Raw genomic sequence first — 21386 nt, forward strand, 5'->3', positions numbered from 1 at the left:
GGACAGGAGCCCCAGCCCCATGGACAGAAGGTGGACAGTGAGTGAGAATCAGACCCCTGGGGAGGGAAGAGGAAGCCAGCTACTCCTCCTGGTATCACATTCAAGCTGAGAACTGAGCCTTGTCCTTGCTCCCTGGCTAAGGGCCCTGCCCGCTCCATGTGCACCAGATGCCTTTCTTTGAGGCTGGTGGAGACGGCTGGGCGGGATCCTGAGCTCTAGGCTCACAATTCAGGTTATGGCTGCGCTTCACAGGAAGGACACCAGGTGGTCTGACAACAGAAGGCCTCACAGCAGATCTGGAACTTTCAACCCAGCAGAACTGGGCAGGTGGGTGAGGGGATCGGGGAAATAATTTCTGGTCCCGCTACAAAACTTTATTTTTGATTAGAATAGAGTACCATCTCAAATCTCTTCTACAAAAACAAAAAAACCCCAAAACAAAAGAAATCGCAACCACTTCACTCACTTCAAGACCTATATACATGTAAGTTGTTCTCTGTGGTTTTTTTTCCTTTTTTGACTTTTTTTTAAAATTTTTACTATTATTTTTTTAAAATAAACTCAGTGTTCACATTTCTATAAAGAATTAACCCAGTTTCAGGAAGCCCTGCCCTGGCAGGTGCAGGGAGCAGCGCTGTCCCTGCCTGCCTCTAGGGTGACTACCCACCCTGATGCTTCAAGGTGCCCGGAAAAGCAGCCGCCCGTGGAAGAGAAAGTCTAGGCCTGGCCGCGGGCCAGTAAGCTTTCAAGAAAGCAGAGGGGAAGACTAGCTTACTGCGAAACCCTTTTAAAAATATTTCATACACTTCAAGGTGCGCCTGTCGAGACGTGAGGAGACAAGAGCTTGGAGACATCCCGCCCAGGGAGGCAGCGGTGCCCTCACACCCGCCCGTTCTGGGACATCAGGGTGTGCGGGCAGGCCCGCTCTTCACCTGGAGGCAGGAGACACCCCCCCCCCCCCCCCCCCCCCCCGGCTTCCTAGTTCATGTTTGACTCTTTCCTCTAAAACCTGTGCCGAGTCTTTGACTGCATGCACGGGAAGCACAAACGTTCAACTTGTATGCAAAAAAGGTACAAAAACAACTAGAATATAAAAGTTTTGGTAATATAAGGCCATCTGTTCAAGTCCACCTTGGAAACCTGTAACAGATATTTAAATACTACAGTGAAAAGGCATCTTAATATACTTTTTAAAAAGATCTGAAGTACTCCGCTAAGATTAAGTATGTAAAAAAAAAATCATTTCCCTTTGAGGGCACTTTGTCCTTTGAAGAAGGGAGGCGGGTGAGGAAGCCGATGGCGTCAATGCTTCAGCCATGGGTAGGCCTCGATGGAGGCCCTGCTGCGGTCCCCGTAGTCATACAGCAGCTCCTCCCCGGCTGCGATGTCGCGGGAGGCAATGAGGATGAGGTGAGGCACGCCATCGATGTCGTGCAGCTTCGTCTGGCAGTTCCCGCACTTGCTGTGATTGATCAGCCTTCCCAGGCGGTTTGTCTCTCTGGTGGCGTCCACGCTGGCGGGAGGGGGCAAGAGGGCATCAAAGTGATAAAGAGGCTTTTGATCCGGCAGAGCTGCGCCAGCTCCGCTCTGGTGGCATCTCAATCTAGAGCCACATTTTGGGCAATTCAATTCAAAAAGTGACTTTTGAGAGCCTGGAGTGGCCCTGGGTGGGGGCTTAGGGGTAGAATCCAAATGGCTCTTTATGGAGGCACCAGAGGTAGCTGCAGAGTTTGCAAAATAAATAAATGGATAAAAATCAAACCCATTGGGCATAGGAGAGAGTGGTCCTCCAGCCAGGTGCCCCAAGGAGAGGTCGGGGGAGCTGCCAGCAGGTTTCTGTGTGACACCTCTGCTCCTGGCCAGATGAAATGGCCTCTAGGATGTCTCTAATCCCAAATATTAAAAACAGGCAGCACTGCATCACAGTTGGATACAGACAGCAAGCACTACAGGGCCAGCCCGACCAATGCACAGGGAGCCCTCCACGGTTCCTGGCCCTGTGGTCGTCCTCTGTGCCCAGAAGGTGGGAAAGTCACTCAAATAGTGCACTTACCAGTAGGTTTTGCTCAGATACTGAAAATAATACATGTAGCAGCCCGTAGAGGGGTCTTGTGCATACAGAGCCTCTCGCTTCTTGGCGTCAGTGATCTCGATAAGGTCGCCGTGGTACTCCACCACAAAGTCACCCCGGGAGAACTGCTTGGTGGCGATCACGCCCCTGCCTTTGCCTTCAATGAGGTCAATCTGTCAGGAGGTGACAAGAGTGTTGTTGGTTGATAAGCCTGATGGATGCTACCAAGCCTGGAGGGCTTCCTGGAGCCTTGCATGTTCTTAACCAGCTTAACTGAGCTAGGCCTCAATAAAAACAAAATCCACTCCTGCCGGGGCACGGCTGCAGGGGCTTCACTTAGAGCACACGGCTGTGCAACTGCAATGCAACTGTAGGTGCCTTCCACGCCCCTGCAGAGCACCTCCGCGCCCATCTGCACAGCACTGTTCCATCAGATCCCAGCAGTCTGCTAGGTGGGTACTGCCCCATCAGCAGATGAGGACATTGAGGCAGAGCCACGTGTCCAAGGCCACAGGCTGGGAAGGGGTGCAGTGGGAAGTCAGCCCACAATGCACTGTGCTCTGGGTAAGGAGCAGGGCCTGTGTCCTGGCCTCCCCTGCACTCCTTCCTTTACCCTCCATGTTTGTCCTTGCTCTGTTATAAATGGAGTCCGAGGGTAGCTGCTTGAGGGGCCCAAGGCTTAAGTTTGGATCCTCCTAGATGGTGGGTGGAAAGGAAGCCTTCTGTCCCTTGGCTCCCAGTCCCCACAGAGTGGGGCAGTAACCCCCTCCTGACAGAGCCACTTGTGTTTGAAATACACTAAGGGCCAGGGGTGGAGCTCAGGGGTAGTGTGTGCTTGGCATGCATGAGGTCCTGGGTTCAGGATTAACCTTCCCCTTATACATGCACACACACAGAGAAAAGCAAAGGTCATGAACATGGTCATGTGGGAAAGGTCAGGACAAACTCAGCTGCTCTTTGAAAAGTCTGCCCAGGCGTGTTGCCAAGTGAAAGAAGCCAGGTGCAACCGGCCACACACTATGAGCTTCCATGGGTGTGGACTGGAGAGTCACTTCTGTGGAGAAGACAGCAGACGGTGGCGGGCAGGAGCTGGTGGGGGAATGGTGGGCACAAGGTACCAAGTTCCCATTTGGGAAGATGAAGCAGCTCTGGAAGTACACAGGGATGCTGGCTGCCCAAACTGAATGTTCTAAATGCCCCTGCATCATTCACTTTAAAGGCATGCATATTTTTAATGTGTGTGTGGTTCTGGGGACTGAACCCAAGGGTGCTTCACCACTGAGCCACATCCCCAGTCTTTTTTTTTTTTTTAAGACATGGTCTCACTATATTGCCCAGGCTAGCCTCAAATTTGCCACCCTCCTGCCTCAGCCTCGTGAATAGCTGGGATTAGTTTACATAATAAATGTTATGGGTATTTTACAATTTTTTAAGAAGTTTCTCAGGATAACATTTACATACGAAGCCCATCCATGCTCCCTTCATACAACAGTTTTCCTACCTGGCTTTTTGATCTGACTTGTCAGTGACACCTCAATAAAGGCAACAGGGCTGCTAGCCACAATCCTGGGGCCCTGGGAAGGAGGACAGAACCCCGCAAGCCCAGCACGCATCACCACCCTTACCTTCATGCCTTCTTCCTTCCCACTTTCAATCAGCTCATCTATTCTCTTCCTTTCTTCAGACTGGGTGGAGGAGAAAAGAGCAGTTTCAGCATTTACTCTAGGCTACACCACAGGGCCATGGCTGGTCTCTGTGACATGGGTCCCCAGAGCTGCCCAAGCCCCAAGCACCCCCCTTTCTTCATCATCATCTGTTGTGGACAACTGTCACCTGGAACCAGCTTCACCTGGAGCAGGAGGGACCCAGTGCTGGCCCAAGGGCAGAGGGGGTCTGTCATATCTTGGATCTTAAATGTCCCAAAGGCCCATGTGTTAAAGGTGTGGTCCCCAGTGTGGCACTACTGGGGGGCAGTGAAACCCTGAGGAAGTAGGAGCTAGAAGGGGTCTTCTGGTCACTGGGGACATGCTCTTGAAGGCACAGTAGGACCTCAGCCCTTCCTCCGCCTCTCTTCTTCTTGGCTATAAGGGGAGTGGTTTTGCTGTCACATACTTGCTCTGTGACATGCTGGCTAACCCAAAGCCATGGGGGTCATGGATTGAAACCTCTAAACTATGAGGTAAAAACAGAAAATCAAACTATACGCTGACCATCTCGGGTGTCTGATGCAGAAAGCTAACACAGGGCCTTCTAGATATGTTCTTCTCAGCGTGTAGCAGGAATCTAACTCCATACATAATTACTGTAGGAGGTTAGAGGCTGAGCCCTTTAGAGGACACGTGTGCTCCATACCCTTCCCTGCCCATCACCTCTGTGAGGCCCACAGAACTCTGCATCTCCCCAGGAGCCACGGCCATGGACAAGGGGCATCCCCGCCAGAGGGTCCACATGGCCCTGAGTGGAGAAGCTGGAAGAGTGGACATTCCCAGTCTCCCTTTTCCTATGGAGCTGGGCCCTGCTGCTCTCAGTGCATAGACACTATGGAACAAAAGGGACTATGTGAAGTCCGACTAGCAGCCTCAGGCCAGCGCAGCGCAGAAGCAGACCTCCGCCTAAAGGGACAGCAGAGACCAGCTCTCCCTGAACCAGCTCTCTACACCTGCAGTGGGCCAGACACTGTGATGTGTTGGGGACACTGGTGAATGGGACAGGTCTCTGCCTCCTTTCCACTCAAGCCACACCTTGCTGGTCTCCTGGCTGTCACTCTGCCACCCCACACCCCATTCTGCACTCAGCAGCGGGAGCAGTCTTTTGAAAAGGTCGAAGAGATCGGCCACTGCAGTGTTGACTTCAGAGTAGGCACTCACATCCCAGAGCTGGCTCCTTAGTTGTGACAAATTTACCAGAGTAACAAAGCCTCTGTGGGGACTCTCTGTACTATCTTTGCAACTTTTCTATAAATCTAAAACAATAATTACAAAATTAAAAGTTCATTTAAACAAAAACAAAGGTTCTACTGCTACTGGGATAAAAACCCAGACTTTCCTCTGTGGTCTGGAAGGTTCTGCAAGATCCAGATATCCCTCCCAGCCCCTATGCCCACCTACCCTGAGCCCACCACAGCCTCATAGATGCCCCTCGCCCCTCCAAGGCTAAGCTTGCTCCTGCCATGGGGTTTTGCATTCACTGCCCTTTTAAAAAAATGTATTGTGGTCCTAGGAATTGAACCCAGGGGTCCTCTACCACTGAGCTAGAGCTCTAGCCCTTTTTCTTTTAATTTTTTTTTTTTTGTAGTTACAGATGGACGGAATGCCTTTATTTTATTTGTGTATTTTTATGTAGTTCTAAGGATTGAACCCAGTGCCTCACACATGCTATGCAAGCGTTCTACCACTGAGCTACAGCCCCAGGCCTCCAGAGCCCTTTTTGATTTTTATTTTGAGACAGGGTCTCACTAAGTTATCATAGCTGTCCTCCAACTTGTGATCCTCCTGTCCCAGCTTCCCGAGGGCCTGGGATTACAGGCCTGCACTACTGTCCTTAGCACAATGGTCTTTTTAAATTGCTACTCATTCTCCACCTGAATGTAAGCTCCAGGAGCACAGGAGCCTGCCCTGCTCCCACTGGAGAATCCTGACTAGGACCTGGAGGTAGAGCAAACAAACCCCTTTAGCAACCACATGCACCTTACTCGTAGTGATGGCTAAAGTGTACAGATGAGGGACGGGGGCCACATACATGGGAGCAGGCGTGGAAAACCGGGGACAGGTAATTGGAATTTTCCTGCTGACACTGAACGCGGCCTAGAGGACCCCGAGCAGCTAGATGCCCTGAACACAGAGCCAGGGAGTTGGAATCTGGTTCAAGGCCAGAAGCCCAAGGCCTGCAAGCAGTTAGTTCTGGGCTTCCTAAGGAGAGTTCTGGCAGAATACAAGCTGGCCTCCAGCACATGGAGTGGTGTTGGCAGGGCCTGAGTGAGGGTGAGGGGGGCTTGTGGACAGAAGGAGATGCCTTTAACAGTGCCAGGGTGGGATCGGCAGTGACACCACAGGTCCAGCCCTGGGGCTGGTAGGGAATTAGAAAGGGCTGCCAAAAGGTGGAGCTCGCAACCCAGTGTGGCTGCCATGTTGTCCACACCCAGGCCAGCCAGCCTTGGGGCCCCTCCGCACAGCACGGCTGAAGGTAACTACCTAGGACCCATCCCGAGTTCAAATCCTGCAGCCTGATTCCTCTCTCCTGCCTCGGCCTGGACCCTGGACCCAGCTACCCATCCCCCACTTTGTCTCCAAGCTCAGTGAAATGTCTCAGAGGTTTTCATTTCAGTTTCACTCCCACCTACCTGGACCCCAGCCTGGGCCCAGTTCCTGCTGGCCTTGAAGGGCAGTGAGGTCAGACCAACTTCACCGCTCAGACAAGCCCCACTGGCCACACCCTGGGGTTTCCTCTGCACACTCAAGAGAGTACACACCCAGGCCCACAGCAGCCACGTTGGCTGGGACAGAGACAGCCTCACCCCTGGCCAGCAGCAGGCTTACTGCCATGGGCAGCAACAGCCCAGCATTCACTCGGCAGAGCCCACACACACACAGGGAAGGGCACAGCACAGCTGTTGCTCACAACTGGCTCCTGGTCTGTCCCCAAACGAGCTTTTTGTGTCTGCAGCCCAAGCTCTGAGAAGCACATGCACCTTCCCTCCCCAGCATGTACTCCAAGACTGAGCAGACCCCACTGCGTTCCTCTCTCCTCCAGGCCCAAGACCCCTGGCTTCCTAGTACAACAAGGTGAACTCAGCTGCCTGGATGGGAGCCCCAGCCTGCAGCTCCAGCCCTGGCTGGGAGGAGTCCGCTGGGCAGGCCCCGCCCTCCCTCTGCATCACTACATTTGGCAGTGACAAGCACAGCCTCCCACTGCCGGCCTGTTTTATAACAGCTCCTTCTTGGCCAAAAGAAACTGCCATTCTCCAAAAATAAAGCCAAAGTAGTTCTCTGGGGTTAGAAAAATGGACCCTGTTTTAATTTCTTTCTTTTTTTAAATAAAGCTCCCTCAATTAAAAATAAAAGCATGGTAGATCTGTGTATCTACATTTGCAGATTCAACATAACACGTGCTAGAGGAGTCTGGAAAGGTTGAGGCAGAGACACTGTCCAGCTGGGCTTCCTCCTTGTGCAGGAAGATGATCCTGAGCACCCAGGTCGAGAGGGCTGTGGGAGGGGAGTCAGGGTGTGTGTGTCTGTGTGTTGGGGCCCGGCCACACCCTGCAGTTCCGGAACAGGAAGGCAGTGGCCACGCCCACTGCAGCACACAGGACACTGCAGCCCCCTGCATGGCACATGCGGGTGTGGCTGCCACAGGCTGCCTGGCCTTTCTGCCTGAGTTCTCCACTCATTCTGCATGTTCCCAGCTGGCTAGGAAGCAATGGGGACGATAGTCACAGTTAACTGGCCTCACTGTGGAACGGGCACAGTCCTGTGTCCCCCACATCTGAACCCATTTCTTTATTCCCCTCACCAACCACGCCAGGCACTACTTTATCTCCTCATTCTACAGATAGGAGCGTGTGGCAGGGTAGGTGACCGACCTGTGCTTGCACAATCAGGAAATGGTTCCAACCGCTGCTCTTTACTATCCTGAACAACAACATGGAAACTTTTAGATTACAGATAGGGCAAGCCTCTGAAAGAAGAGGTGGCCTTTCCCACAATTCCAGCTCCAAATGGCTCTGCCAAAGTCCTGGAAAAGCCACCCTGACAAGAACACCTGGCTTTCTGTGCCCTATGATATAGGTTGAGCTTCTTCACAGAAGCCTCCCAACTGCAGCCCCCGATGACCCCAGCAAGCTCTTGGTGACCCCTGCTACAGGGAGGGCAAAACCAGCTCCAGAGAGACAAGAGGCCTGGCCCAAGATGACAGCATGAAGCCCAGGCCCGGGGGGCCACGCCACCCAACTCTACCTGCAGCTCGGCCTTGCTCTTCCTGGAGCTCCTCCGGACAGGGTAGAAGTCCGTGAGTTTGCGATTCTGTTGCGTTTTTCCTTGAGCTCTGGGTGAGAAGAGGAGAAAGCAACCATCAGGCCTGAAACCACACCAATACAGCTCCTTAAGAGGTGGCACCTTGGACACAATGTCACCTAACACCTCTGCCCACTGGGGCCTGGTGGCACATCAGCTCACCTGCCCGGGGGGCCTCAGAGACAAAGTACAGACTGTCTATTCTCATCAGGGAGGGACAGGCAGAGCAGGCCTTGTCGGCTCAGGCCACACTGAGGTGCTGGCATACAAGGACACCAGGATGAGGCCACAGGGGTCTGAGCCTCTGCCCGATAGGGGCTTAGAAGATGGACTGCTGAACCCCAGTGGGCACCCAAGCAGCCTTCTGGCGGTCACAGGAGTCAAACTGCTCTGCTCTGGGAGGAGAGATTGAGGGGACTTACTTTTTCCGAGGGGTCTGTTTTCCCTTGAGGGGCTTTTTCAGGGCCTGCTTGGCAACGGCTGCATTGGTAGAATCACAAGTCGAGGTTGGAGTTTTTGGAGGTTCTGCTGCTTCAGATTTTTGGTTTGGAAAAGGTGCCAGGGGACCTCTCCTGGCGTCTTTGATCTTCTGTTCTTCGGACTTCAGGGAGCTCCGGATGGCATTCCCAGCACTTCTTTTCTCTGCAGGGGAGGGTGGGAAAAGACGGGTTTATTTTCTACTCCACGTCTTCCAATCTTTAGACAGAGGATCATGAGAACCTCAGGCAGCAATGCCCAGCCTACTGAGCCAGGGCCCACCACGCCATTAAGGCAGAAGTGCCTGGTTCTAGTCTCTGACCCACCAGGCAGAGGATTTGGCCTTCTGCCTCTTGATAGGGGAGAGAGCCTGTGAGGCAAAGCACCACGGACGGCAACAGTGGCAGGAGCACCCAATCAACCGATTTTAGGAATTAGGTTTCAGATCCCAAAAAACAAGCTCACTTCCTAAAGCACGATAGTCCTGGTCCATGCAAGTAGGGGACAAAGGAGAAACTCTGTCCAAGCACTGCCCAGCATGCATCCTTTCAGATGCTTGACAAAACAAGTTCTCCTTCTCTCCTCTTTTTCTTTTCTATCTGTGGTGCTGGGGATGCAACCCGGGGCCTCACAGATGCTAGGCAAGCACTTTACCACTGAGCTATACACCTGGTCCTTTTTATTTTTTAGTTTTTCAAAAATATCTTGTCAATGGACCTTTATTTTTATATGTGGTGCTGAGAATCGAACCCAATGCCTCACACATGCCAGGCAAGCTCTCTACCACTGAGCCACAACCCCAGACCTACACACCTGGTCCTTTTGAATTTTTATGTTGAGACAGGTTCTAAGTTGTGGAGGGTGACCTAGAACTTGTGATTCTCTTGCCTCAGCCTCCCAAGTAGCTTGGATTACAGGCATGTGCCACTGAGCCTACCTAACAGGTCTTGTCCAAAGAGGGTTGAAGCCCCACGTTCACAGTGGCTCTTGGCACGGTGGGGTGGACAGGCTGGCAAGCTGATAGTCGCACTGTAAGTGTGTTCTTGACAAGCCTAGAGCCCTAGTGTTAGGGAACAGGGTTTTTTTTTTTTTGGTTTGTGTTTTTTTTTGTGTGTGTGTGGTGCTGGGGATTGAACTCAAAGCCTTGTAAACAATTTTTTAATGACTTACTTTTTTTTAAGATGTTGATGGACATTTATTTTATTCATTTATTTATATGTGGTGCTGGAGATTGAACCCAGTGCCTCACACATGCTAGGTTAAGTGCTCTACCACTGAGCCACAGCCCCAGCCCCCGTAATGATTTACTTTTTAAAGTAATATACTCTTGGTAGGAATGTAAAATGGCACAGCCACTTTGGACGACCTTCTGACATTTCTTCAAAACATGAAACATAGAACTACCATATGACCCAGTAATGCTACTCTAGGCAACTACTCGAGAAAATTAAAGACATATGTCTATACAAAAATCTGTACAAGAATGCAGAAGCTCATTCATAACAGCCAAAAAGTACAAACAATTCAAATGTCCATCGACATGTGAATGATTAAACAACGTGGTCCATCCACAGTAGACTGAGATTCAGCCACAGGAAGGAATGAAGCACAAAACACTACAACACAAATGGGCCTTGAAAATACCACTGCTGCATGAAGAGCCAGAAACAGAAGGTTATCTGCATATGATTCCACTGATATGAAATGACCATGACAAAGCCAGACAGAAAGTAGTGTGTGGCTGCCTAGGGTTGGGGGAGTCAGGGAGTAGAACACTGACTGCTCTTCATGGGCTTCTTCTTTTTATTTGTATGAGGTGCTAAGGATTGAGCCCAGGGCCTCGCATGTGCCAGGCAAGCGCTCTACTTCTGAGTCACAACTCAGCCTAACTTACATTATTTTTATGTGGTGCTGAAGATCGAACTCAGGGCCTCATACATGCTAGGCAAGTGCTCTACCACTGAGCCACAACCCAGCCCTCATGGGTTTCTTTTAAGGATGATGAAAATCTTCTGGAATCAGTCATCAATAATAGTTGCACAATCTGTGGCTATACTCAAAACCACTGAACTGTACATTTTAAAATGTTCAACTTTATGATACACGAACTACAGCTCAATAAATAAAAAAAATAAATAAGTATATCATGTGTGCTCACGCACACAAACAGTTAAGTTTTGCTTATATATATATATGTTTTTGCCTGGGAATAACTAACTGCAAGTTAAATGATAAGAAGTACGGAGCACTGTGACCATAAACAGAGTTTTCCTGAGAATGTTTATCCATGCTTAAAAGGATTAAGCTGCCGAAAGGATGTTTTTACTTTTCCCTTGTTTTAATTAACAATGCTGTATAAAAGGAGGAGAGAAAAAAGTAAAGACGGTGCTCATTTTCTATTGAATGTGTGTGTGCGTGTCTTTTTTTAAGCATCTCTGCTGTACCAGGAATTACAGATTGTCAGTGGGTTCTGACAATATCAATCCTGATCATTTTCACTCCCTTACATGCCTTCTTGAGTAGAACCTCAGAATATTGGGGTCAGTGTGGCAGGAGTCCCCATGAATATTCCCTCTGCGGTCAGTCTGCCATGGTAGAACTAGGGGTAAGAGCCTGGCCCTTGGGGTCTCCAAAGTACATTTGACTCCAAATTTTAATCATTGCCAGTTGGTAACACCATTAGCCAAATAAGTTAGCTTATCTGGGACAACATACATTTTGTCCTATCCCAAAATACACGTGAGGCTGGCTGGCTACCACAACAGCTTCCTGTCCCACACCTGAGTGGCAGGTGCTATCCTAAGTGCTGCAGGAACAGGAATGAGCAAGGATGTGATGCTGGCAGTGGGGAAAGCTGGCATCTAGAGAGTATCACAAAGCCATTCTGCATCTATGCTGAAATTGATCCTCTAGATAGCCTGCAGGTGAGGTAGGACTGCTCTTTCCCAACTTACAGATGAGACAACCAAGGTTCGAGGCTCGCAGAAGATAAGCAACCTCCCTGGCTCCTCCTTCTAGATGGCAGTTAGGATTAGAACCCAACTCATCTGAGATTAAAATAGTATCACTCTGTGTACTGGGGGAAATCAAGCTGAGGGCAGGCTCCAGCCTCCATGCCTGGTTCTCAGACCTGGCCCCAGAGGTCAGGCTCCATCATCACTTAGGATGTTATCTGTCGGCAAATACAAGGCTTCCCCCATGGAGCCGCTGGGAGCCAGAGGCTCTGGTCCTGTCAGGCAGGTTTTAACTAGTTGGGAAAGAACTCATGCTCCCTATTGAAGTTCCAAAAGAGAATATTTGGATGAGAGTAAGATTCTTAGCTTGATTGCAGGACCAGACAGAATTCTACATAATCATCCGTTTTCTGGTTTTAATTAATTAATTATTTTGCCATGCTGAAGACCAAACCCAGAGTCTGATGTATGCTAGGCTCTATGACGGGGCTAAATCCCAGCTCTCCCTCAGCACTTCAATTCCACATCCTGTTGCAGAGTATGCTGCTTTGGACAGTAATGCTGAATATTTGGGTAGAAAGAAACTTTAGAAATGGAGTCAAGGCCCACCAAAGGGAACAAAGTTGATCCCCTGTATTCACTATTCACACAGCACATGATCGCCTTGTCTACACCATCTGTACTTTTCACACTTAGGTTCTCTAACTGTGGGTCAGGCGTATTAGTTTGTAACTTGGCAAGACAAGCTGAAGGACATGCTGACTCCTTTGAAGGCAGGGAGAACCTGTTGGACCAACAGGGCACACGCCCTGGGATAGGCTACTCTTTTCCTGTTTTTTTTTTTTTTTTAATATTTATTTTTTAGTTGTAGTTGGATGCAATACTTTTATTTCACTTATTTATTTTTATGAGGTGCTGAGGATCGAACCCAGGGTCTCGCACGTGTGAGGAGAGCGCTCTACCGCTAAGCCATAACCACAGCTCTCCCCTGTATTTTTTTAAAAATATTTTTTAGTTGTAGATGAACACAACATCTTTATTCATTTATTTTTAGGTGGTGCGGAGGATCGAACCCAGTACGTGCTAGGCAAACAGAACCCCAGCCCTCCCCTGTGTTTTTTAGCAGGAAGATGGAACATAGTTCAAATTTCTCAAACTAAGGATTGGAAAGCCTGGATAAACATATACACATATATGTCCTTACAAAGGAAGGGGTTTCTGCAACCTAACCAGCTGAGATCAGAATAAGACCATTTTGAAGGCTTACCTTCTCGTTTCCTGTAGATTCCAGCTAATGGTTTCCCCTGGCATTTGACTTCGTGATGTGCAACTGAGTTCTCTTCCTGAAGGGGGGAACGCATTCCAGAGCATTTGTTCGGGCTCATGTAGGTATAGATCTTTGATTGCCCGGCAAATACGTTCTCCTAAAAAGACAAATGAGTATTCTGAAAGAGGCTTGAAAAAGAAGAAAATCTCATAGCATTTAAGAGGAGAAGGGGAAATAAGAATACAAAAAACAGCAGGGTGTGGGAGCACACGCCTGTAATCCCAGCAACTCAGGAGGCTGAGAGAGGAGGATCACAAGTTCGAAGCCAGCCTCAGCAAGGTAGCAAAACCCTGTCTCAAAATAAAAAATAATTTTTAAAAAGGACTGAGGATGTGTTGTTCAGTGGTAAAGCACCCCTGGGTTCAATCCCTGGTACCAAAAAAAAAAAAAAAAAAAAAAGACAAAAGACAAATGACATTATCTCTCAACAACAACTAAGCTACAAGGGATTGCCAGCCCCAATTCTCAGGGGAGCACTGGCAGGGTTAGAATTTCCCCAGATCCAAGAACACATGAGGTCTCCAATTATGGTGGTATCTAGCCAGAGGGAGAACCAGTTGTACACCAAGGTCTACATAGGAGGAAGCTGACCTACCAGGTCCAAGTGACCCAAGGAAAACTTACTGGCAATCTGGAGGGCGGGGCTGAGCTTAGAAGTTAACTTCCCTGGCAGGAGCAGCAACTCTAACTTAGAAACAGGCCTCACGGAACATGATTAATCACTTGGTCCTGAGATCAGCTGGGAAGGCTTGTCATATTGCTTGAGCCTCCAGCCTGGCCCCTCTCAAATCACCACAACCCAGCCTCCTCCCTGGACTGTGGTTGGCAGATTCTCCAGGGTGGTGAGGGAGACTAATGAAAGCAGAGCAGGGTCAGGACATTTAGGGCGGTCACCCTAAGGCAAAACCGCACTTAGCTACTAACAGTGGGCAGGTCGGTACAGGGTTAGGGTACAGGTCACTGCAGGTCTCTGGGTGTGGGGCCTCTCCTCCCAGTGAGCACATAGCGGGAGGTCTTCCCCAGAAACAATGCGGGCCTTGCTGCCTGGTGATCCATCCAACGCCAAGTCAGAGAACCGGCAACCCCTCTGGGGGCACCCAGGCAGGCCCCGCACACCCTGGGAAGGCGGCCACCCCCGGAGACGCTGAGTCTCGGGGAGCGGAAAGCCACATCGAGCCACCGTCAAACTTTTTCGAGGTCAAACCCTGCTAGGGTCATGGCGGAACCCAGCGTGGCCGCCACTCCCAGCCAGGCAGCAGAAAAGGAAGCTGCCCCGGCCGGTCGCCCCAGGGCGGCGCGGGCGGGGGCCCGGGTGCGACCACGTGCTCGCGGCCCGGGCCCGGCGGGCGCACCGCTGAGTGCGGGGAGGGTGCCTGCTTACCCCGTTGGTGCGGGGCCTCCCCGGGCCCCTCCGCTCCACCATCTCCGGGCCCGGGGCCGTCGCTGCCACCGCCACCGCCGCCGCCGCCGCCGCCGCCTCCACCGCGCGGGGCTTGGACATCTTCCTGCCTGGAGAGGGGGACCCGGGGGAAGCGGGGGAGGGGGCGCTCAGGGCGCGGCGGGGCGGGGAGCGGGGCCGCCCGGGCCGGGCGCCGCGGCGGCGCCTCCCGCCGCAGCCATGTTTCGAGGGCCCGGCGGTGGTGGGCCAACCGCGCCGCCGGGAGGCAGGGGCCGGCCGGCCGGGCCGGGCCGGGGCCCGCGTCGCCCTCCCGCCGCCCGGCCCGGCCGGGCCCCGCGCGCCGCCCGCCCCCCGCGCGGCCGGGCCCGACACACCCACCTGCAGCCCGGCCAGGCCCATGGCAGCGCGCCCCGCGCCCTCGCCGCCGCCGCCGCCGCGGCCCGGCCACCAGCGCTGCCGTTGCCGCTGCTGCTGCTGCTGTCGCCGCCACCAGCGCCGCCGCGGCGCCCCGGGGAAGGGCCGGCGGCGCCCCACGGCGCCCCCTTCCCCCATGGCCTGCGAGGCAGGGCGGGCACCCGCGGGCCGCGGCAGCCCCGGGCCGCCCGGGGCGAGGGACGCGGGAGAGAGGCGCTGGCGGCGCGTCCTCCGCGGCCCGCTCGCCGCCGCCGCCCACCGTCCGGCTCCCCGCCCCGGGAGGGGGCTGGCAGGGGCGGCGCTGCAAGGCTCCTCGGAGGGAGGGAGCGAGCGAGGCGGGAGGAGGGAGGGAGGGCGCGGCGCGGCGAGGCGAATCCGGACTCGGGTGCGCCCCCTCGCGCGCGTCCTCTGCCACTCGGCGAGTACCGGGTGCGGAACACGGTCACGACAGCCAGGCTCCCCGCCGGCCGGTCCTCTCGCGGTTCCACGGGTATTCAGGGAGCCCGGTCGGTGCCAGGCGAAACCAGCAGCGGAGAATGCGAGGAGAGGACTTCGGTGCTCCCGGAGCTGTGCTCACCGACGTCTCTTAAACTCCGCCAGCCCGCGGGGGCAGGCACTGTCGCCATCTCAGTTTAAGATGGGGATGCTGAGGCTAAAGGTCTGGGCAGGAGTTTGCCCAAAGTCACAGAACCAGGAAGTGACCGGGCTAAGAGTCAAACCTAAGTGATCTGTACTTAGCCGATAGGAGGCCTGGGGAGACAGAGCCTGGGCTTGTATTGATAAGCTTACTGGGTGCTTCCTTGCATAGTTGTCTCATTCAAACCTCACAACAGTCTCACGCAGGAAGGCACCATTAACTCTTTTCTACAGATGGGGAAAATAAGCTTCAGGCAAGTGAAGAGTTTGGCCAGATCTCACAACTAGAAACGGGTTTCTAGTCCAGGACAACAGACCCTGAAGACTGCTCTCCTAGCCACTACCCTTCCCTGTTACAGATGAGGCAACTGAGCTTAGGAGGAGAAAATGGGGTTGCAGAGGGAATAGCAGGTCACCTTGTGCTCCTGCCTTAACTCCCATGAGAAAATGCCCCAGGTAGACAGGGTTCCAGGCACTCCGATGGCTGTCTCTGCAGAGCTCACTGCCTTGTGCGGTAGTTGCTAGAGCTGTGGGCCCACAGCCAAAAATTCGTCAGTATATTTGTGCAAAGTCATAGATGCAAACAAGGTACTTCAAGATGTCCAGCTCTTATTGCCTGGGTTTCTCTCACTGTATTTGCCCAACGATGCTTTGTGGCCATGGCCAAGGCATTTCCCCAGGCTAGCCCTCAGCTTCTCATGGGTAAAAACCAAGAACATTTTATTCCATAATCTACCCAAGGCACCTTCTAACATATACAGGTAAAAAAAAAAAAAAAAGGCTATAGGTACCTCTCTGCCTTGCCTCCCTTCAGAAGGGATATGACTGAGTAGGATTAAGTGACAGGATGGCACTCAGGGCAATGCCTCCCAAACTAGCTCAAGTTTTAACATTCATCAAGACAGGAATCCACCCTGACCATTAACCCCAGTGGGATAGGGCATTCTTCACATGCCCTCTGCAGAGTCTATTGTATTTGAATACCCAGGATGAGGAAGAAAGAGGATTCCAAAGTGACATTCTGACACTCAGTAGAGCCATTTGAAAGTGTCTCTACATCTGTAGAGCATATTTTGCAGACTGTTGTCACATTATGATGGGAATCATGGCTCTAGAGAAGGAAACATACATACAAATCATTCTGTTCACTTCACAAGGATACCATTCTCCCTCTCTACACTTATGGCCATAGCTTTCATTGCAATGTTAGTCCCAAAAGCAGGGGATTCAAGTCTAGCACCAATTCCTCTAACTGAAGCTTGAGTACCCAGAAGAAGTAAATGCAAATCATTCAGCGTATCAAAACAGTTCTCCCCTTCTTGGCACCTGTTTATTTGCATAATATATACACCCATCGATGGAAATACAGATGCTCCATTTTGCCCAGGAATTTGTAGAAATATAATGCAACAGTGATATTACTACTAATAACTAACACTTATTGAATGTTTATGATGTGCTAGGCCCTGAAATATTGCATTATTTAAATTTCCCAGGAAATGATGAGAAGGTACTATTACTCCTGTTTCACAGATGTGGAAATTGAGGGTCAGAACAAATAAATCATTATAAGTCCCATGACTAGAAAGTGATGAAACTGGGTGGGATCTGAACCTAGTTCTGCTAGATAAGCATATTTTATTTTATTTATTTATTTTTTATTTATTTTTTTTTAAATATTTATTTATTTTTTTAGTTCTCGGTGGACACAACATCTTTGTTTGTATGTGGTGCTGAGGATCGAACCCGGGCCGCACGCATGACAGGCGAGCGCGCTACCGCTTGAGCCACATCCCCAGCCCATTATTTATTTTTTTTTTTTAAAGAAAGAGTGGGGGAGAGAGAGAGAATTTTTTAATATTTATTTTTTAGTTCTCGGCTGACACAACATCTTTGTTTGTATGTGGTGCTGAGGATCAAACCCGGGCCGCACGCATGCCAGGCGAGCGCGCTACAGCTTGAGCCACATCCCCAGCCCCAGCATATTTTACAAAAAAAAAAAAAAAAAAAGAATGTGTATAGCATCTCTTGAATTCAAATGCTAACATACTGATTCATTCATTCAACAAATATTTATTGGATACCTACTTTGTTTCAGGTCTTGTGATAAAAATAGGGTAGTGAAAACAAAAATAGGTGGAGCACAGTGAGGCCAGGGGTCTTGCGGTGGCATTGTTGGTGACCTCCTAGGCCACAGTTACTGTGGATTTTATTCTAGGAGCAATAGGAAGATTGGTGAAGGAGAGAGTAGTAAGGGTCCCATGCTAAAAATCTGTATTCTCGGGAACTACTCTACCTGTGAAGGGATAATGAACTGGAAGTGGTAAAAATGCATGAAGGAAGAACAATCTGAAAGGGGCCGTTTGGCAATAGAAGAGATGAGAGAAGTAGATGGACTGATCCTCCTCAAGCTAAAATACTTGGGGTTGGGGCTGGGGATGTGGCTCAAGCGGTGGTAGCACGCTCACCTGGCATGCGTGCGGCCGGGGTTCGATCCTCAGCACCACATACAAACAAAGATGTTGTGTCCGCCAAATACTAAAAAATAAATATTAAAATTCTCTCTCTCTCTCCCTCTCTCTTTAAAAAAAAATAAATAAATAAAAATAAAATACTTGGGGTTGTAAATAGTTACGTGCCTATAAAATTTTAAAACCAACTGGGTGGGGAGGCCCATGTCTGTAATCCTAGCAACTCAGGAGACTGAGGCAGGAGGATCACAAGTTCCAGGACAGCTTGAACAACTTAGTGAGATCTTGTCTCAAAAGGCCTAGATGGGGCTGGGGATGTGGTTCAAGCGGTAGCGCCCTCGCCTGGCATGCTTGGGGCACTGGGTTCGATCCTCAGCACCACATAAAAATAAAATAAAGATGTTGTGCCCACCAAAAACTAAAAAATAAATATTAAAAAATTATCTCTCTTAAAAAAAAAAAAGGCCTAGGGATGTGGCTCAGTGGTTAAGAGCCCTGGGTTCAATTCCCAGCACCACAAAAATAAATAAATAAAACTTCAAAACCAGCTAGGAGTCGACTGGTATCTGAACAGTTTGTAACATACTGGGGCTCTCAAAATAAACTGCAAGTCTGAAACAAAGAATGATTTTCTAGAAGAAAAAGCTTTCTTTTGCTATTCTACAAATAATTTGGTGTTTACAATCCAATTTACTAGTCTGCAAGCTTAGCGAAGCCTAAGAAACAGGTAAGTACTAATCCAGGGGTCAAGTGAGACAGTGAAAATCTCTAACTAGGGGCTGGGGATGTGGCTCAAGCGGTAGCGCGCTCGCCTGGCATGCGTGCGGCCCGGGTTCGATCCTCAGCACCACATACAAACAAAGATGTTGTGTCTGCCGAAAACTAAAATAAATAAATAAATATTAAAAAAAAAATCTCTAACTAATAATTACAAAGGTGATTTGTAAGCCTACCATGGTAGAAGCTGGAAAACTTTGACCTTCACTTAGGCTAATTAAGGGAGATGGGGGCCCAATGAGCAAAGGCACAGCATGGCTAGAGTCTGGAAGGTGACTTGAACTTCAGCTTCCATCTCTGAAAAAACGTTTTGTAAGATTAAATGAGCTCCTTCTGTTCGTAAGTGATGATTGGGTATTCACACAATTGTGCGAGATGTGCCTCCCTCTAAACATATTACAGCATAGGCACATTACCCATCTGAAGTGAAGGAAAAAAAAAAGATTAAATAAGATAATAAACTGCCTGGCCCTCAATAATTATTATTTGGGCTGGGGTTGTAGCTCAGTGTAGAGCACTTGCCTACCATATGTGAAGCACTGGGTTCGATTCTCAGCACCGCATATAAATAAATGAATAAAATAAAAGGTCCATCAATATCTAAAAAAATAATTTTAAAAATAATGATTTTAAGCACTTTTTTTCTTTTTTTAAACTTTTACTTTTGAAACTGGTAGTTTAAATGTTTTTGCAGTGATGGGAAAAACAAAGAATCAGTTTTACTAAGTCTTGTCAGATGAATATACTTTTTAAAGGAAAAATACTAGTTTTAATTTCCCTGTGAATTATGAATTGGGTTACAGCTCTTTAACCAGAAGTTTACTAGGCCTCATTACTTCATTAGAATCTAGGGAAGTCTAGCCCCATGCGGTGGCCACGTCTGTAATCCCAACTACTATTGAAGCAGGAGGATCACAGGTTCCAGGCCAGCCTGGGCAACTCACCAATACTCTGTATTAAAATGAAAATAAAATAAAATAAAAATGTCTGGAGATATGGCCCAATGGTAAAGTGCCCCGGGGCTCAATTCCCAGTACTAACAAAATAAATTAATAAATCCCTGGGGAATTCTTGTCCCAAAAGATCCTACCCTGAATAAATGATGCAATCGTGTATAGGGCCTGAAAACAAAGGGGCCCCATAAAGATTTGCTGAATGAATCGTGATTTTATTAATTATTATTGCTACAGGGAGTACACTACAGTAAGCCAAATTACTACCAACACACGATGCCTTGGAATTTCGAGAAGAATACTACAACTCGATTTTTTAAAAATCGGTAATTCTAGTTGCCTGTCACGCTTAAGTTTTTGTCCCTTGAGCGAGCAGGAGGAGGCAGTCGCTGGAAATGACCAGCGGTTGGAGATCTCTTTGCCGCATAACGTGGGCTCTACGGTCCTGACAGCAAACTAAGTATGCAAAGACTGACTTGAGGCAGGCACGTCGCCCGCCGAGGCTGCACAAGCCCACCCACGCCATCCGCGAAGGGCTGGAGTCCTGGCCGGCTTCTGGGCGGAGGGCTTCTCCGGGAGGTGCCGGGGGACACGTTTCTGCTCGAAGTGTGCCAGCGGCCGGCCCTCGCCCCGCGGCGCAGAGCTGACTCAGGGAGTGGGGAAGGAGGGTGCCCTCCGCGGCGCTCCTAGGAGGCAGGCTCTGGGTCTGCGCCCTCGCCCCGGTCGCTTCCTGCCCCTCGACGGGGCGCCCCAAGGTGGGCAAAGCCTCGACCCCACCCCCCCCGAACAAACAACCGCTCCCAGAGGTGCCCCGGTCGTCAGTTTCCAAAGGGCGCTGGCACATGGGTCCGCCGCCTCTGGAGAGGCGGTCAGTGGGCGCCCACACTTGAGAGGAGCCTGAGGCGCAGCGGTGGAGGCGCTCCTGCAGGCTTCGGATTAGGGGCAAGGGGCAGGGGGCAGGGGGCGGGGAGCGGGCGGGGAAGGTTCTGTGGCAGCCCCCTTCCCCCCGGCCCCCGCGCTCCACCCGCAGGAGGGCGCCACCCCGCCGCCGCTCCCGCCACCCGGCTCCCTCCAGGGGACCCCCATCCCCCGCTCCTTGCGCTAGCCACCCAAGCAAATACCTCTAGCCATGGCCCGGCTCTGTCACCGCCTGGATCTCCCGGGAAACCGAGCTTTCGAAAAAAGTTGCAACAACTGTAGCCAACTGCTCCAGCGAGGTGCAGCTGCTCGCCCTGATTGGCGCCTCCCCCGTCTCTCCAAAGGCTGCCGGTCGTGATAGGCGAACTGGCTGAGAGAGCCCGCCCTTCTCCCCGCCTCCCCTCCGGGGGCGGGGCCAGCTGCCGCACTTTCTACAAACGCTTTCGGGACAGGTCCCGGCGGAGGAGATGGGAGGGGGTTTAAATTTGACCGTGTCCTGGCGTTGATTGGCTGCTGTGGAAGGACAGTCGAGCTGCCATTGGAGGACCGCAAGCCCCTCCCTCTCCCGGTGCTGAAGCTCCTCCTCGGTTAGTTTAGTCTTGCAGCTGGAGGTCCGGGCTGAGTGGACCTGATCTGGGACTTCCGGTTCTTCTTGGTGTTGACCGGAACCCGACCTTTGACCCCTGCACCTCACCTTATGACCTGGGCAATCGAGTTCGCCGAGTTTGGCATCTCCAACACCTTGGCCTCTCCAGCAATTTTGTTCATTCATTTCTAAATTTGAAAGGTTTGTGCCAGGGGCTTTGGTGCCTGCCTGTAATCCCAGCAACTTAGGAGGCTGAGGCAGGAGGATGGCAAGTTCAAGTCCAGTCTGTGCAATTTAGCAAGACTTTGTCTCAAAATACAAAATGCAAAAAGGATTGAGGATGTAGCTCAGTGGTAAAACATGCCTAAATTCAATCCCGCTACTGGAAAAAAAAA

At 50.8% G+C, this 21386-nt stretch overlaps 2 protein-coding genes and 1 non-coding gene across 9 annotated transcripts in view; 2 read left to right on the forward strand and 1 right to left on the reverse strand.

Annotated features, from left to right (window-relative positions):
- Positions 1–7071, forward strand: part of Rilpl2 (Rab interacting lysosomal protein like 2) — a 35305-nt gene extending 28234 nt beyond the window's left edge. Inside the window, exon 4 of the mRNA XM_046446036.2 lies at positions 6821–7071. Coding sequence (XP_046301992.1) covers positions 6821–6962 — 142 coding nt within the window. The 3' untranslated portion in view covers positions 6963–7071. The remainder of the gene's footprint in view (positions 1–6820) is intronic.
- Kmt5a (lysine methyltransferase 5A) lies at positions 1090–20629 on the reverse strand. 7 transcript variants are annotated; one of them, XM_058579795.1, is made up of 7 exons: positions 20609–20629; positions 12778–12934; positions 8502–8721; positions 8023–8143; positions 3697–3756; positions 2054–2244; positions 1090–1513 (listed from the first exon to the last, which is right to left on the reverse strand). In XM_058579795.1, the coding sequence occupies exons 2-7, from the start codon at positions 12893–12895 to the stop codon at positions 1303–1305; spliced, it is 921 nt and encodes a 306-aa protein (XP_058435778.1). In that variant the 5' UTR covers positions 12896–12934; positions 20609–20629; the 3' UTR covers positions 1090–1302. The 7 variants fall into 7 exon arrangements, with proteins under 7 accessions (XP_058435778.1, XP_058435775.1, XP_046301989.2 ...); XM_058579792.1 differs by lacking the exon at positions 20609–20629 and adding an exon at positions 14615–14829; XM_046446033.2 differs by lacking the exon at positions 20609–20629 and adding an exon at positions 14615–14820 and having other exon boundaries at positions 8023–8110.
- LOC124093699 (small nucleolar RNA U13) lies at positions 18862–18960 on the forward strand. The gene has a single exon (XR_006852036.1). It is a non-coding gene; the product is annotated as a small nucleolar RNA U13 (small nucleolar RNA).
- Positions 20630–21386: the final 757 nt, after the last annotated feature.

This window comes from Marmota monax, unplaced genomic scaffold (genome assembly GCF_021218885.2).
Source record: "Marmota monax isolate L192 unplaced genomic scaffold, Marmota_monax_Labrador192_F-V1.1 WCK01_AAM20220418_F8-fsc00092, whole genome shotgun sequence".
NCBI classification, from domain to species: Eukaryota; Metazoa; Chordata; class Mammalia; order Rodentia; family Sciuridae; genus Marmota; species Marmota monax.

Bases quoted from the DNA above. Each gene is read 5' to 3' on its own strand.
- Kmt5a (XM_058579792.1), bottom strand. From the start codon at position 14,788: ATGGGGGAAGGGGGCGCCGTGGGGCGCCGCCGGCCCTTCCCCGGGGCG. The intron at 8,144-8,501 runs GTAAGTCCCCTC...GTGTGGTTTCAG, and splicing joins AAACAGACCCCTCGGAAAAA to GCCTGATGGTTGCTTTCTCC. The intron at 2,245-3,696 runs GTAAGGGTGGTG...ACCTCCTGACAG, and splicing joins GGAAGGAAGAAGGCATGAAG to ATTGACCTCATTGAAGGCAA.